The sequence below is a fragment of the Labrus mixtus genome, chromosome 12 (assembly GCF_963584025.1).
Source record: "Labrus mixtus chromosome 12, fLabMix1.1, whole genome shotgun sequence".
NCBI lineage: Eukaryota > Metazoa > Chordata > Actinopteri > Labriformes > Labridae > Labrus > Labrus mixtus.
The window spans coordinates 11,653,641-11,669,514 of NC_083623.1; the positions used below are offsets into that span (position 1 = coordinate 11,653,641).

At 37.9% G+C, this 15,874-nt stretch overlaps 2 protein-coding genes across 4 annotated transcripts in view; one reads left to right on the forward strand and one right to left on the reverse strand.

Moving 5' to 3' along the window:
* Positions 1-3,996: 3,996 nt before the first annotated feature.
* zbtb2b (zinc finger and BTB domain containing 2b) lies at positions 3,997-12,800 on the forward strand. 2 transcript variants are annotated; one of them, XM_061051991.1, is made up of 3 exons: positions 3,997-4,297; positions 7,250-7,430; positions 8,580-12,800. In XM_061051991.1, exons 2-3 carry the CDS (start codon positions 7,258-7,260, stop codon positions 10,000-10,002), a joined length of 1,596 nt encoding a protein of 531 aa, XP_060907974.1. In that variant the 5' UTR covers positions 3,997-4,297; positions 7,250-7,257; the 3' UTR covers positions 10,003-12,800. The 2 variants fall into 2 exon arrangements, with proteins under 2 accessions (XP_060907974.1, XP_060907975.1); XM_061051992.1 differs by lacking the exon at positions 3,997-4,297 and adding an exon at positions 4,525-4,889.
* A 249-nt stretch (positions 12,801-13,049) lies between these two features.
* akap12b (A kinase (PRKA) anchor protein 12b) overlaps positions 13,050-15,874 on the reverse strand; it is a 45,665-nt gene continuing 42,840 nt past the window's right edge. For both annotated transcript variants that reach the window (XM_061051989.1, XM_061051990.1), the window contains one exon: positions 13,050-15,499. The gene's annotated coding sequence lies outside the window, so the exon portion shown is untranslated. The remainder of the gene's footprint in view (positions 15,500-15,874) is intronic.

A 15,874-nucleotide genomic window follows, 5' to 3' on the forward strand; every position in this document is an offset into this window, starting at 1 on the left:
GCACGTTTGAGCAATTTCGTACAGACTGTGTGCTGTTGGTTTGGAAAATTGATTATTACAAGACTAATCGATTCAGTGGAAACCAGAGAAAGCAGTCATGCGACAGTCTTTTCAATGAGATGTCCTGAGAAAGGGACACAAGTGAAGATTAAGCAGGCATAAAAAAAATTGAATTAAAACAGTAAGCCAGTGTGGTAACAACAATTCATCTTCATTCCCCAAAACCATCTGCACCTTCTAGGAAAGTAAACATTTTCTGTTGTAATTACCATCTAGTGCTCTCAGTTAGCCTAATGTTTTATTTTAAAGGTTTGGTATCCCCAACACATTTTCACTTACTTTTAGTGAAGTGTTAAAAAGGATCTTGTTTGTTGGACAGAAACATAAGAATCAGAAACAGTTTTTTTGACAGAAACAAACATCAGGCTCTGCTCCAGAGACATTGCTGTCTCCTGTCACTGGTCTGCTTATGCCCACAGACCTCTCCACCCATTATCTGCATGCCCAGAAAGTATTTGCTACTTGCTCAGTCTGGTCCCTGTGTGGCCTCTCTGTCCTAAGGTTGAGTGCAACTTTACAATGACAGGTCTGGAAAAATTGGTGTTCACACAGGGACAACATATGCTTTACACTATAACACTGATGACAACATTTCATGTCAAAATATAAACTACATGTTACTCAAAAGTGTTACTCCAACGTGTCTCTAAGACATTGTTTCTATTTGGTTGTAGGCTATTCCATCTATTTCCTTCAGAACTAAGTTGAAATGTATAAAAATGCAAACCTTTGTTAGCTCAGTAAGTGTTTTTAACTGGGGATTCACATAGCTTTGACAATGCATTAGGAAAGGTGAATCCACCTACAGGTTTGGATTAACATTATCTTGCCCCAGCTCATAAAAGCACTGCAGCCGGAAAACGTTTATGCAGTTTAGATATCATTGCAAATATTTTCCTTTTCTTTGTGCAAATTTCAATCATTTAACCTTTAATTTAAAAAGTGAACTCTTCTATTCATAAAGGCTTACTTGCCAGCCTTAAAACGTTGCAGTTTTACACTACATTAATGTAGCCTTAATGTTATTGTCTAAAAGAAAGGTCAAAGCTAGAGCACCTATTTGAAGGTTTAAGTTTCAACTTAACAAAAACTATTATTGGAGACAAAAACTTCATAAAACGGTGACAGGCCAAAATAAATTAAGAAGCCTAAGAGATCAACAACACCTTTTCAGATGTTGAATGTAATGTGATAGACCTACTTTGGTAACAAAAAGAGCACTTATAGCATGTTATCTTCTTGTGACACATTGTAACTTTTAGCCTGTCGTTAGGTAGTGAACTCTTTAAAAGGGGAATCGTTACTTTATAAACGCCATAAAGTCTACGCCTAGCCTTTCGTTTAGTCAGATCTTTGCTGTGGAATGCAACATTATTCTCATTTTGTAAATATTTTGCAATAAATGTGCTAATATGCAAAAGTGTTCTAGGCCACTCTTCTTCTAAATTATAAAAAAAAAACATTTACAAGAAAGATTAGATCCAACCGACAATGCACAAGTTGGGCGACATTGGGCAATACCATTTAATTTTACTATTAAAGTTAGAGAAGGTGAGGGAGGGCAAACTCACAACCAATCTTCCATTTTATGTTTTATGTAACAGAGCAGTTATCTGCTACACGGTGACTCCACGTCGCTGTTAACTGTGTTATATATTCATACTGTTACAGTTGGTCTATGATTATATATTCATACTGTTACAGTCGGTCTATGATTATATATTCACACTGTTACATACGGCATATGATTATATTATTCTATGATTCACACTGTTACAGTCGGTCTATGATTATATGATTATGTATTCACAGTGTTACAGTCGGTCTATGATTATATATTCACAGTGTTACATGGGGTTTATGGTTTATGAATCTATGATTATATATTCACAGTGTTACATGGGGTTTATGGTCTATGATTATATGATTAAATGATTATATATTCACACTGTTACATAGGGTTTATGGTTTATGATTATATGATTATATATTCACACTGTTACATGGGGTTTATGAGTCTATGATTATATATTCACACTGTTACATGGGGTTTATGGTTTATGATTATATGATTATATATTCACTCTGTTACATAGGGTTTATGGTCTATGATTATATGATTATATATTCACTCTGTTACATAGGGTTTATGGTCTATGATTATATGATTATATATTCACTCTGTTACATAGGGTTTATGGTCTATGATTATATAATTATATATTCACTCTGTTACATGGGGTTTATGGTCTATGATTATATAATTATATGATTATATATCCACTCTGTTACATTGGGTTTATGGTCTATGATTATATAATTATATGATTATATATCCACTCTGTTACATGGGGTTTATGGTCTATGATTATATAATTATATGATTATATATTCACTCTGTTACATTGGGTTTATGGTCTATGATTATATAATTATATGATTATATATCCACTCTGTTACATGGGGTTTATGGTCTATGATTATATAATTATATGATTATATATTCACTCTGTTACATAGGGTTTATGGTCTATGATTATATAATTATATGATTATATATCCACTCTGTTACATGGGGTTTATGGTCTATGATTATATAATTATATGATTATATATCCACTCTGTTACATAGGGTTTATGGTCTATGATTATATAATTATATGATTATATATCCACTCTGTTACATGGGGTTTATGGTTTATGATTATATGATTATATATTCACTCTGTTACATAGGGTTTATGGTCTATGATTATATAATTATATGATTATATATCCACTCTGTTACATGGGGTTTATGGTCTATGATTATATAATTATATATTCACTCTGTTACATGGGGTTTATGGTCTATGATTATATGATTATATATTCACTCTGTTACATAGGGTTTATGGTCTATGATTATATAATTATATGATTATATATCCACTCTGTTACATGGGGTTTATGGTCTATGATTATATAATTATATGATTATATATCCACTCTGTTACATTGGGTTTATGGTCTATGATTATATAATTATATGATTATATATTCACTCTGTTACATAGGGTTTATGGTCTATGATTATATAATTATATGATTATATATCCACTCTGTTACATAGGGTTTATGGTCTATGATTATATGATTATATATCCACTCTGTTACATGGGGTTTATGGTCTATGATTATATGATTATATATCCACTCTGTTACATGGGGTTTATGGTCTATGATTATATGATTATATATCCACTCTGTTACATGGGGTTTATGGTCTATGATTATATGATTATATATCCACTCTGTTACATGGGGTTTATGGTCTATGATTATATGTCCACTCTGTTACATTGGGTTTATGGTCTATGATTATATGATTATATGATTATATATTCACTCTGTTACATGGGGTTTATGGTCTATGATTATATATCCACTCTGTTACATAGGGTTTATGGTCTATGATTATATGATTATATGATTATATATTCACTCTGTTACATAGGGTTTATGGTCTATGATTATATAATTATATGATTATATATCCACTCTGTTACATAGGGTTTATGGTCTATGATTATATAATTATATGATTATATATTCACTCTGTTACATTGGGTTTATGGTCTATGATTATATAATTATATGATTATATATCCACTCTGTTACATAGGGTTTATGGTCTATGATTATATAATTATATGATTATATATTCACTCTGTTACATTGGGTTTATGGTCTATGATTATATAATTATATGATTATATATCCACTCTGTTACATGGGGTTTATGGTCTATGATTATATAATTATATGATTATATATCCACTCTGTTACATGGGGTTTATGGTCTATGATTATATGATTATATGATTATATATCCACTCTGTTACATGGGGTTTATGGTTTATGATTCACCGGCTGTCAAAAAGAGAAAAAAAACTGTCTCGCGGGGGTTGATGTGACGGCGGTTAGTGCAGGAAATTAACGTTAACTCAACCGCCCACTTGCTCAACGGTCTTCAACGGCTGAGTTTTGTCTGTTTTTCACCCTCAGTCATGTGATTGTAACGTAAAACCCCTAACCGGAAAACAGCGACGGACGACCCTCTCCGCCGCCAACGAATGCTGCGTTTGCTAGGAACAGTACAAGCTGCTGCGAGCCCAGAGAGGACGGACGAGTCCCCCCCGGTAACAAACAAACAACGGCGACACGGAAAAACTCCACCAAATCTCTCGGAGTGCAGGTACGACGACATGTTAGCGACACACTCACCCCGCTCGTTTACTGTTACTGTGACGTTATTTTGGGCTACGTGCGCTTTGGCTTTCTGTAATTGTCACGGGGAAGTTAAAAGAAACGCTGTTCGTGACCAACCCCATCCCCCTTACGCGGCTCGCGCTCATTCCCCGCTTGTGTGTGTTGTGTCCCCGCGCCCGCGTGCGCGCATGTCCGTTTTCTCGCGCTAGCAACCGAGAGAGACCCGAGACAGAGGCACGAGTCAGTGTAGGCGCGCTCGTTCTTGTAATGCTTCATGTACATCCGCTGATGTTTTTCTAAACGCGTAGTTGAAAACAGTTTTCTTCCCCTCTGTGTGTTTGACGTTCACACACGTATTTCTCACAGGCAGTTTTCACGGTGTTTTCTCAGAATAACAGATATTCTCACTACGGAAGTAACTCCTTCCACGTGTCTACATCATCTCGTCAGGGGCGGTGCTTTACTGTTGAAAATTATCAGTATTGATTAACACATGGTGAGCTACAGTGTGTATCTTGCAGGACCATATAGTTGTATGGCTGATCAATGGTTGTATCGTGCTAAAACGTGGAGAACAGGTACACTTTGTCCCAAAGCTGGATATATCTATGTACAAAACAACTGCCTGAGGCTCTGTATATCTTTAGAGGGAATCGATGCTCATGGTTTCTGAGTTTAAACTAAAGCTTATCTTGGACGATGGATATCTTAAAAATGTCGTTATCTATAGATTGAATTGACGGATTCTTGCAAAAAACGCAGACTAGAAGTTTATGTTACGCTGATCCTCCAGTATTTGGATTGATGTTGTTATGAGAATGTAATACATTAAAAAAAAAGAGATTGTTTCAGCTTTAAAGAAAAATAAATGAATGACTGATAACGTGAAACCAGATGCTTTTCAAGAAATCTGTTAGATGGGAAGTTTCTGGCAATGATCATGTGAATATCTTGTGCCTGTCCGTTATCAAGAACTGAAAAAACAAACATTCAAAGAAGCAGCCGACTTTGATTTAAAAACCTTTAGCAGTCCTTTAAGTAGGAACTCCAGTAAAAAGGTTTAAAACAGGCATTTTTTTATAAATAAATAAAAAGTTTGGATTTTCAGATATTTTGGGGTGCAGAAGAGTGAGAACTGCAGATTCAGTCAGCAGCAATTAGAGTACACTTAGTTCCAACCTTTTTGGTTCATCTATATAAAGTGAGAGCCCTGCAGTTAATCCACACCATAATGAGGGCTATAATAGCAAATATTAAAGAGCCTGGAACTGGAGTGTTGACCACTTTAGATACATTTTCCGTTCCTTGACCAATCAATTGAAGAAAAACTAAAGTCATATCAGTTCTCATTTAGTCATTTCTCATTGATAAGGTTGATACAATATAACATAATATATGTATTATATAACATTTAACCTAATATAATCTAACAGCACCAAAAACAACAGCCTTGGAAATAAATAAAAAATCCCTCTTTAGCGTCTATGTATATAGGATAATTTGAGGATCTGTTGTATTCAAATCAATCACCCTAATATAGGTGTACCTGATAAACTGGTAACCGAGTGTGCAGAAGTTGTGCAGGAAGTGGTAGAAGAGTATTTTACATCTTTCTGTTTCTGTAGATCCCTTGCCCAAGATACGGAAACTTAGCCTTTTCCTGGAGCGTCACAGTGCCAGCATCTTTGCACTCTGACCTCTCTGATGAAATACACATGTGAAGAGGGAGTGAAACTGTGTTTTTGTAACCAGGGGGGATAATCAGAGAAATTCTTTCACTTCATGTGGCTTGAATTGGACAATTAGGTGTCCATCATCACGTGTCTTTTTAAAGAACCTTTCTCAGGCTGTATGCTGAGGAGAAAGTGTCGGCGAAAGGAGATTCACTCAGTTTCATTTTTCAACTGAAAAGGGGTAGAACCAGTTTTGCTTTAGGAATGTGTGGCAACACCCGTAACCCAGGTCATGTGATGGCCCAGAGCCCTTGAAGTCCTCCAGTGACCTATGGGGTCAACAACACCCATTGTCATTGGTCAGCAGAAACTCGGTTAGCTCTGAAATGTCCTTAGAGAGCCGGTTTGGGCGGCTTGGGCTCCGACAGAACAGTCATGCTAAAGGATGTCAATTCAAAGCTTACAAAACACGCACAAAAACTCTGAACAGAGTTGTAGATATTTGGTTTCCAGCCTGGGGGGGAAAAAGTTACAACAAAATTGTGAAAAAGCTCACCACACTTTCTCAGAGCATAAAGCTATACTTAAAATTTGCAAAACAAGCTAATATATGACATTTCTGTTTTTTAAAAAGAGGGCCTGACTTGATTTATTGACTAGCAAAATAGTTGTGTATTGATTTTTTTATTGATCAATTCATTGAACCCTTAATCTTTGCAACTCTAGAGTCCAGACTCCTTTTGAAGCTCAGTTCCTGTTAGCTTGTTGTCAATGTGGCTCTTTATAAAAAGTATGAGGAACAAATTACACATCAGAGTTGTGTTTTGTGCTCTTTTGTAGCTTGTGTATTAAGTCCTAACCTTATTGCTAAAACTTTTGACCAAATGGAATATGAAACAGAACATTTTCCATGTGATGAATGACATCTGTGTTCCAGCAAGATTGTTTTTTACTTTTAAAAAGCCATTGCAAAAAATATCAAAATACCAACTTGTACATTAAAATAAACAGATTAAAACAAGTTGCTTTTTGTTTTGCTAAGCCATAACATTAACGAGCATGACTTTCTGTGACAGTGGTGCTAGACAAATAGTCTCCAGCAAGCGTCACTAAATGATTCTTCACTGTTGTGTTTAGCTAGTCTTTACAAGGTCGTTAGATCACCACTGTCAGCCTGACTCTCTGTGGTCACAATAAACTCTGGTCTCCTTCCAGACAGGAAACTCATTGCTGCTTGTGTGTGTGTCTGTGGACCTTTGTTGCAGGTTGAAGAATGGAGTTGGCCAACCATGGTCTTATCCTGCTGCAGCAGCTCAACGCTCAGAGGGAGTTTGGCTTCCTGTGCGACTGCACCGTGGCTATAGGAGACGTCTTCTTCAAAGCCCACAAAGCTGTCCTCGCTGCCTTCTCCAACTACTTCAGGATGCTCTTCATCCACCAGGACAGGTACAGGAGCAGTGTGTTAACAGTGGCATCACATACAGGCTCAAAAACCAAGCCAAGATACTTTTTGTTGTCACATCAGAGAATTTTTCCAACATTCAATTCAGCTGCCAAAACCTACAGACCTCATGTCCAAATAACACTGACTTGTTCTCATGTTGTCTAACAATGAAGGCTCTTTTCTTTGTAGTTGAGCATTGAACTGTGGCTGCACTCACACTAGGCAATCCGTACCGTTCCTAAGCACGCTTCATCCCCAAAGTCCAGTTCGTTTGATTAGTGTCAGTGCTCTGATCACTTCCTTGGCCCTGGCCAAGGTGTGCTTTTGCACAATACAGTTCATGGAAGAGTACAAGCACGGGTACACAACGTTGACAGCCTTGATTGTCCAGAAATCCCGAAGTGTAATGGCTGTATCTGACCAAAATGACTCAAAATAAGCCACAAAGTCAGATAAGTAGCTGTCATGTTGTCTGTGTTGTTTTCTGATGTGCAGATGCGGACTCAACCTCTGCTCCGTTTTATTTTAATTTCTTGAGTTCATCTGTCTTGTTAACTAAGTACGATTCATAACTACGTAAAGCCATGCATGTGTTTATTGCACTGTTATGTACAAGAGGTAACCGTGCTCAGGCCCGGTTAGACCTGGAGTAGTCCGAGTGCAGGCCAGCGGGCTGGGGGTCAACGGTACGGGACAACTGGGCCTAGTGTGAATGCACCCTTAATCTTTTTGGTTTGATGACTCGCAACTAAAGTCTTTGTGTTATCAATTGATTTGACAAATTGGAGGGTCAAGAAGATCAGCCGAGTTCCTTTACAAAGGAAATACAGATCTGTACATGGGCCTTATAGCACCTTTAAATTACACACATTTTAGCAAACATATACATACATTTTCGAGATTTGGTAGTATAGAAGTAAGATGATGGGTTCAAAGATTGAAGGACCTGTGATCAGTAACTTAAACATGTTTCCTTCTTAAAGTTGAGAAATGAGTCTATTGTCACTTTCTGTAGTATATACAGATTTAACTTGTGAAACTAGGGCTTCTGTAACTTATTGCTAATGTTTATAAAGTGAAAATTTGCATTATATGATCAAAGCCCCTGGAATTGTTTGTCACTAGTTAACATTATTGCCTTTGTGTTTCAGTGACTGTGTGCGCCTGAAGGCTGCAGATATTCAGCCAGACATCTTCAGCTATCTCCTTAATCTCATGTATACCGGCAAGCTTGCCCCTCAGTTGATAGACCCAGCACGGCTGGAGCAGGGGGTCCGATTCCTGCATGCATATCCACTCCTGCAGGAGGCCAGCCAGTCGGTGTACTCCCACCCTGAACAGAACATCAACCTCTCCACCTCACTCTACGGCATCCAGATCTCTGACCAACAGGTGGCACTGTCAGCTCGACTACCTGCTCTTCGGCAGCTCTCCTCGCCTTTCGATGTGGAGCAGCTCGGCTCAGAGGGGAAGTGTCCGTCCACACCAGCTGCCTCTGCCTCATACTGTAACTCCTTACTGTCCAAACTAGCTTCCTTGCCTTTAGACATGGAGGCCTCAACCAGCGGGACGAAGCCAACAGCTGAGGAAGGGGGACTAGACTCGCTAATTGCAGATGGCTCCTCAGCAAGTGCCTCCATCCTCCATGTGAAGCCAAGCATCATGAAAAGGAGTTCATCTTTCAGGAAGCATTACTCCTGTCATCTGTGCAGGAGCAGGTTCACACAGAGGAGCATGCTTAGGGAGCATCTCCTCCAGCACACGCATGACTTGCAGCAAGCTGCAGCCGAGCCCAGCAGCGTCCTCTCTCCTGTCATGACTGCAGAACAAAGCATGATGGAGCTAGAGGGGGTCCTTAAGGGCAGCAAGGGAGTTTCCGGTGCCTCTGCTTCTAATACAGCAGTAGAGATAATCAGCGACAGCGAACAGACGCCTGTTTCAGGAACTAACTCAGACTCTCCTCGGGCTGAAGTGTCCACATCAAGCTGGGGGATGGGAGGCTTAAACTCTCAGGCTGACACGCCTCCTCCGTCAGACATCGCTGATATAGACAACCTGGAGAGTGTAGACTTGGACAGGGAAGTGAAGCGGCGGAAGTACGAGTGCTCCACATGTGGGCGCAAGTTTATTCAGAAGAGCCACTGGAGAGAACATATGTACATCCACACAGGGAAGCCCTTTAAATGCAGTGCCTGTGGGAAGAGCTTCTGCCGAGCCAACCAGGCGGCGCGCCATGTGTGCCTAAACCAGGGCTCTGACACCTACACCATGGTGGACCGGCAGAGCATGGAGCTGTGCGCAGCAGGCGACGACAACAGCCAGATGGAGGCCATGTTCTTGGGTTCCTCAAAGCCGTACAAGTGTAACGTTTGTGCGACCACATTCTCCAGTCCCAATGAAGTGATCAAACATTTGTGCTTCACACAGGGGGGTTTAGTGGGGCTACAGGGAAACAACTCTGGCGCAGGGATGCTGCTCCAGCGTGAAGAGTTCTCCAAAGAGGAAGGCTCTGATTTTTCCAACACTGGCACCACTCTAGAGCCCATAAAGACAGAGGAAATTCTCGTTGAGTAGTGCCAAAACTGTGTATGCGTCCTTTTTAACATGTGTGTTTATTCTCTAAATTATGGTAAATAAGTAAGCTAAAGGTGAAGTTAGTCAGGGTATGTATGTTGGAGGTTTTCAATCTACTAAAATTGATTTGTTTTTTAAAAGTTTTTCTTTATTTTTTGGGAACAGTATTTTGGATTTTTGTGTCCCCAAGTACAAAAAGTGTATTAAAAAGCATATTAAATATCTTAAAGCTCCCTAGAATGCAATCGAACATTTTTAAACAGCAGTTACATGTTAATGTTGGTTTAAGACTGACTAAGGCGGTTCCTTTTCTTTTGAGAGCGACTGTTGAGGTGAAACTGACTTTCAGAATCAGAGGAAGAGGAAGTAGAGACACTTCCGGAAGAGACAACGTGTTGTGAGACATGAGTTAGCCGTGCAGCTTTTAATGCAGAGAAAGAGTTTCTAACTGCTAACAATCTCTTTGAAGCCGCACAGAACAGAACAGTTGTTTCTTCTAAATTATAAACGAGAGGCTGACTCTGCAGATCAGGTAGAGATCATAATCCAACTAAAAGCACACAAAATATCCAAACCTGAGACGATCTCCTTTTTTTGAGTAGATACTCATTATGCAGGAACTTAAAATTTGTCTTCCATTAAGTGAATCCCTCTCAGCAACTGTTCAGTTTTTAATCCTCTGTTTTGTGTCCTTCTGGTTCTGATGTTGTCATTACAACATATTAAAGTACAATGTGGTCATTGTTTTAACATTTCTCATTGATGAAGCAACATGATCCACTTAGACACACGCATCTTAATGCAAATCTGTCTTAATGTGAGTCTATTGTATCTCAATCTAAAGCCCTTTTTGTTTTGTTTGTGAAACTTTTCTTATTTTATATACAATGCAATATTTACAAAAATAACTTTTATAACAAAGGGTCGTGTTTGTTGATAGAAACATAGCTTCCAAAAATAATACATTTTCACTGCATCGGCATCACATATTTGTCTTGAATGTTTTTAGTAGCTCAATTAGGTCATTCTTAAAATACAACAGTTTTGAGTTACCCTCTTACTGCTAATGTTAATCACACTGCAAAAGGGAAACATTTTCTCTTCAATGTTAAAACCTTTAGACATGTATATTTGATGACTAACTTTGTCCAATTCAGAAAAAGAATGATCAGTTCTAACAGACTAACACGATGAAGCTTAGAAAGATGCAGATGTAGAGTGAAAACGCTCCACCTGTCAGTGTTGTGAGTTCATATGAACAGGCAGGGATGACACAGGGAGAGCAAGCTTTAATAAGAAGCTATGTTCAAGGAGTTTAACATAACGGCTTCATCTCTTCTCTGACTGTCTGGATACATACAGTGTGTTTTACGGGGAAATAAAAGAAGCTATTTATTATATGTTAAAACGACAAATTGTTTGGATTAGCAGGAGCACTGTGTATGTACCACTGATGACTGAATATCTTTACATACAGGTCCAATCAGTGAAGCGTTGTATAACTTGTCATGATGAAACATGTCAAATTTAACAGAAGCACAAGTAGCATAATGCCGGGTTCTCTCATTTCTGGACAGCCTGCAGACATGAGGTGTTTTGTTTTTTTACATATTTGAGTTCTAACATGACGTCATATTAGAGAGGCTTGTGACACTGCTTTATCATGTCATGGTATTGCTACAACAGGCTTTTTTGTTGAACTGTTTGGAGATTGAAAGTCTTCATCTATCAGACATGTAAATTTGCGAAAACCAAAAGTTATTTGTTTTAATCAGAAATGAGTCTTCCAAATCTCTATGATACAAACGGACAACAATTCCAGTATGTTATCATTTTCTTAACAAAGCAGAGATTTCTGGTCGCCCCAGAAACCACTTTCTAAAATGTATTTTACATTATTTTAACATTATTTTAAAGCCAAGTTAACTAACTTAACATCTTATTAATGTGAATATTAGAAAATTATTGTAAATGTCTCTTTTTTTTGTTTTACCAACTCTCCTCCATCTCCAGTATGTTAGTAATTATGAAAAGAATGCCCATCCTTGGTATATTTAATCTGCATTTTTATTTTCTCTCCACTTATGAGCCAATTTTCACCCAGCCTTGACTGTGAGTGTGAGGTTTAGTTTTAATAAGGTTTAAGTGGGATCTTTGTTCTTTGATCTGTCTAGATTAAGTCTTGAAAAGCAGTCCCTGCAATGAGCCCGGTGTTTGACTAGATGGAGCTGTTATACTCAGGTTGAGTGAAGGGGAAAGCTATCAAATAGGAAGTTGTTTTTTTCTGCCAATGATGTGATCTCTGTCCTTAACCAATAGTCTGACATTTGAGTTTCATAAAAACACAAACATCTGTGAATTAGTCTGACTATAGTGTATAGACAGGGAAGGACTTTTGCTTGAGTCTTGATGTTTGTTTTGCCGAGGGAGTTAACATGCTGTACTACTGACATTCACATCTCAAAGCTACACAGAAAATATGCACAGATTTAAAAAAAAAAAGAAAAAAAAAAAGGCCTGATCTACTTTCTCAGCTAATGTTTAATCCCTCTTCTTCCACACTAGTCTCGTAATTTGGAAGTTGTGTCTATGTGTTTTAAAACAATCAGCCCCCCTTGTCTTTCCTGTCCTCTTCTTATTGAAACAACTTCAATTCCAGCTCATAAAACTACACTTAAATGTCTCTTTGAAGCCTACTGTGATAAATCTTGTTCTCAGGAATGTGAGTAATTTTCTGTATGATCAACTTTTTCTTTTTTTTCAGTGAAGAATAAACAATAAAAAATGTAATTTCATAATTATGGATTATGAATTATGTTTTTTTCTAGTCTTTCCTTGGATAAAACAAAAACCATTTCCTCATTAATCAATAATATATTTACATTATATTTAAATAGTATATTTATTAATGAGGCCATATCATTAACCCTTTATTTCCTGTATCGTCATATGATGTCTGTTTAAATCTCATCTGTCAACTGGTGGTAGAAAATGTAATTTCAGTGTTTAGTTCTTGAAACTTTCCAGCGATGAATATAAAGCACACATCAATTTTCTCTAACTTTATTGAATGAAATATAGACAGGTTTCTGCATCTTTACTATTAACAGCTTGTAAAATATAAAAGACAGCTAAGACCATGCTACATGAATATTATGGCTAAATGGCTGCAGGTTATTTGTTTAATAATACAATATGATTTTTTAAGTACATACAGAAGGTAAACAATCTATACAAATGTTATTAGGTTCACAGTTAAGTGTGTTACAAAAAGCAAAGGACTTAGGTGTAAATGCTTTACATCAAGCAACACTTGCAAGTCATTTAAACCATTTATTGTCACATAAAGCAAACAGGGAGCGGACAAATGCTCTAGAGTCAAAGCAGGGGGAAGTGTTGACCTGACAGTGGTCTGTACTTTCTGTTTTTTTTTGTCTCCTGTTTGGTCATAAAGCGAAATGATGTGTGAGCCTCTAGAGCTGCGCGGCAGCCACTATTCAAAACATGGATTGAAGCTCTCACAGATGTTACTCAGAATGTCTGAATGATTGACAGTGCAAGTTTGACAAAATTTGGTAGGAAATAAGTAACCTTAATACTTAAGTAATATTAATTCATATGCATGCTTTGGTGGTGAAACTGGACCATTTGGGTGTTTCAGGAAACTCCCTCTTTGCCAGTGAAACTTGCAAAATAAGCCCTGATATCATATCTTCTGTTCAATCCATTGTGTCTCAAAACAGCTGAGCAAATGCTGTAGGGATCTAATTAGATCCAACTGATGTTTCATCCTGTGAGCAATGGAAAAAAACCAGACTCCTCCTGACTGATCCTAACTTAATTTGGCTTTTAAATCAGGAATAAAATAAGCTTTTGTGGGTTTTTTTCCACACTCTGGTACTGTGCATCCGGTCTCCGTGAATCCCCCAAACCAATCAGTCTACGTCCTCCCTGGTCCCAATTTAACGATCCTGAGTTATCATGCTGGGTGGAAAACATGACATAGAAGGAAGATGCAAATTGATGGAAAAAAAGGATGATTTGTCATACTTTATCACCCTTGTTTTAACATACAATTGAAGTAATAAGGACACCAATGACTGTAAACTATAGAATGCAATACCTTTTGCAGACAACAGATGGCGCCAACATACTGTCTTCTCACAAGGCAATATAAATATAGTGTAGAAGAAGAGGTGTTATACTACCACACTATTACATAAAAATGTCACATGTAAAAAAATGGCATTTAAACACTGTGAACATGATTTGCTTCATAACATGCTCCTGTCAACTCTGCCCGTGTCAAACACTGACTTGTGTATCATTTGTACGTCACTATTTACCAAATACCTCTACAACATGATCCAGTGAGGGTGTCATTATAGTATTTTAATGTATTTTTACATGAAACAATGTGTTACAAAGTCGTTTTCACAGTAAATCAGGCAGTGTTTGATATTGTTTATGTACATGAAGCTTAGTGTTTTTATTGGGGTGCAGAGAATCAACAGAGGGACAAGACTATGTCCCAAAAGTCAAACATTTGTGGTATATTTTCTGCACTCTTGTATCTTTCTGCAGTCAGTTTTTTTATCGTTGACTGTCAGTGGACTCACACTTGTACCATGGTTTAGCTATAACTACTAAAGAGTCTTAAAATAAACATTGAATTTGACGATAAAAGCTGTCATACATGACTTATTTACATGCAACAGCCTGATCATTGTTTTAGTAAACTTTACAAGAACCATGTTACTTGTGTCTTCTGCACCTGCCTTTAAATCCACTTATAATTTAGCTTAAAAGGAATACCTGACGTATCACAGTTTAATATGGGAATTTTAAAAAAAGTATGAATGTACATAAACAAAAAAAGGACAAAACTTAAAAACAAAAAACAGGGATGAATGAAAGAATATTCAAGATATAAATACAATATACAAGATAATAATCCTGCATCTTTTCAACCTCTGGCACCATCTCACTTGCTGCTATACACATACAAACCCACACATGTGCACACACAAACACCAAACACATGAAGGGATCAGACTCTTGACCAAGTTGCACACTCTCATCTTATGATGAGGGCAAAGGAAAGTCGCTGAGGCGCTGAACATACATCATACTAATAACAAGCCAGATGGGATGCTTCTGAGGGACAAGACATGCTTTGGTGTGAATGTGTGTTTGAATGTGTGTGTAAGAGAGTGGGGACATGTTGGTGGGAGGTCACAGTGCGTTGACAAGGCTGCAGGATGGAGTCGGAGTACAGGTGGAAGGGGAGGTGGAGAGAATGGTGGAGCTGTTGCTCGGTCGGTCAGTCTATCTGGGTGAGACGGGCATGGGCCCGATCTCGATGTGTTGTCACAGAGCTGCCTGTTTCTCTCTCTCTCTCTCTCTCTCTCTCTCTCTCTCTCTCTCTCTTTATCCCTCATCACTCACTTCCTGGTCCAGACAGAATGTCTCCCAGGCATCAGTCTTGAATCTTGAGCTGTGATGGCAAGGCAAAAAAAGAGATATTAGGATGAAGATAGGACTGATTCTTCTTTGGAAATATCTGAAATCAAACATACTGTACATACAAAGAGCATCACTCTGAAGCATACAACTTACAGAATGTGTTTACTGTCCTGTAAGGAACAACCAAATAACCATTGGGGAAGATTGCTATGAGTATTTCAATTCCCTCAGTGTGACTCCCACAGTATGAGCAGTGGCCAACCAGTGGGCTCTGAAGGTACTGCATAAGGGCTAAGAGGTCATTTACAATAAATAAAGTGTTTAAAAATGATCAACAAGTTCAACTTATTTCATATGAATATTCATTGATATTCATAGATACATTTTGTTTGTTTGTTGTTATTGG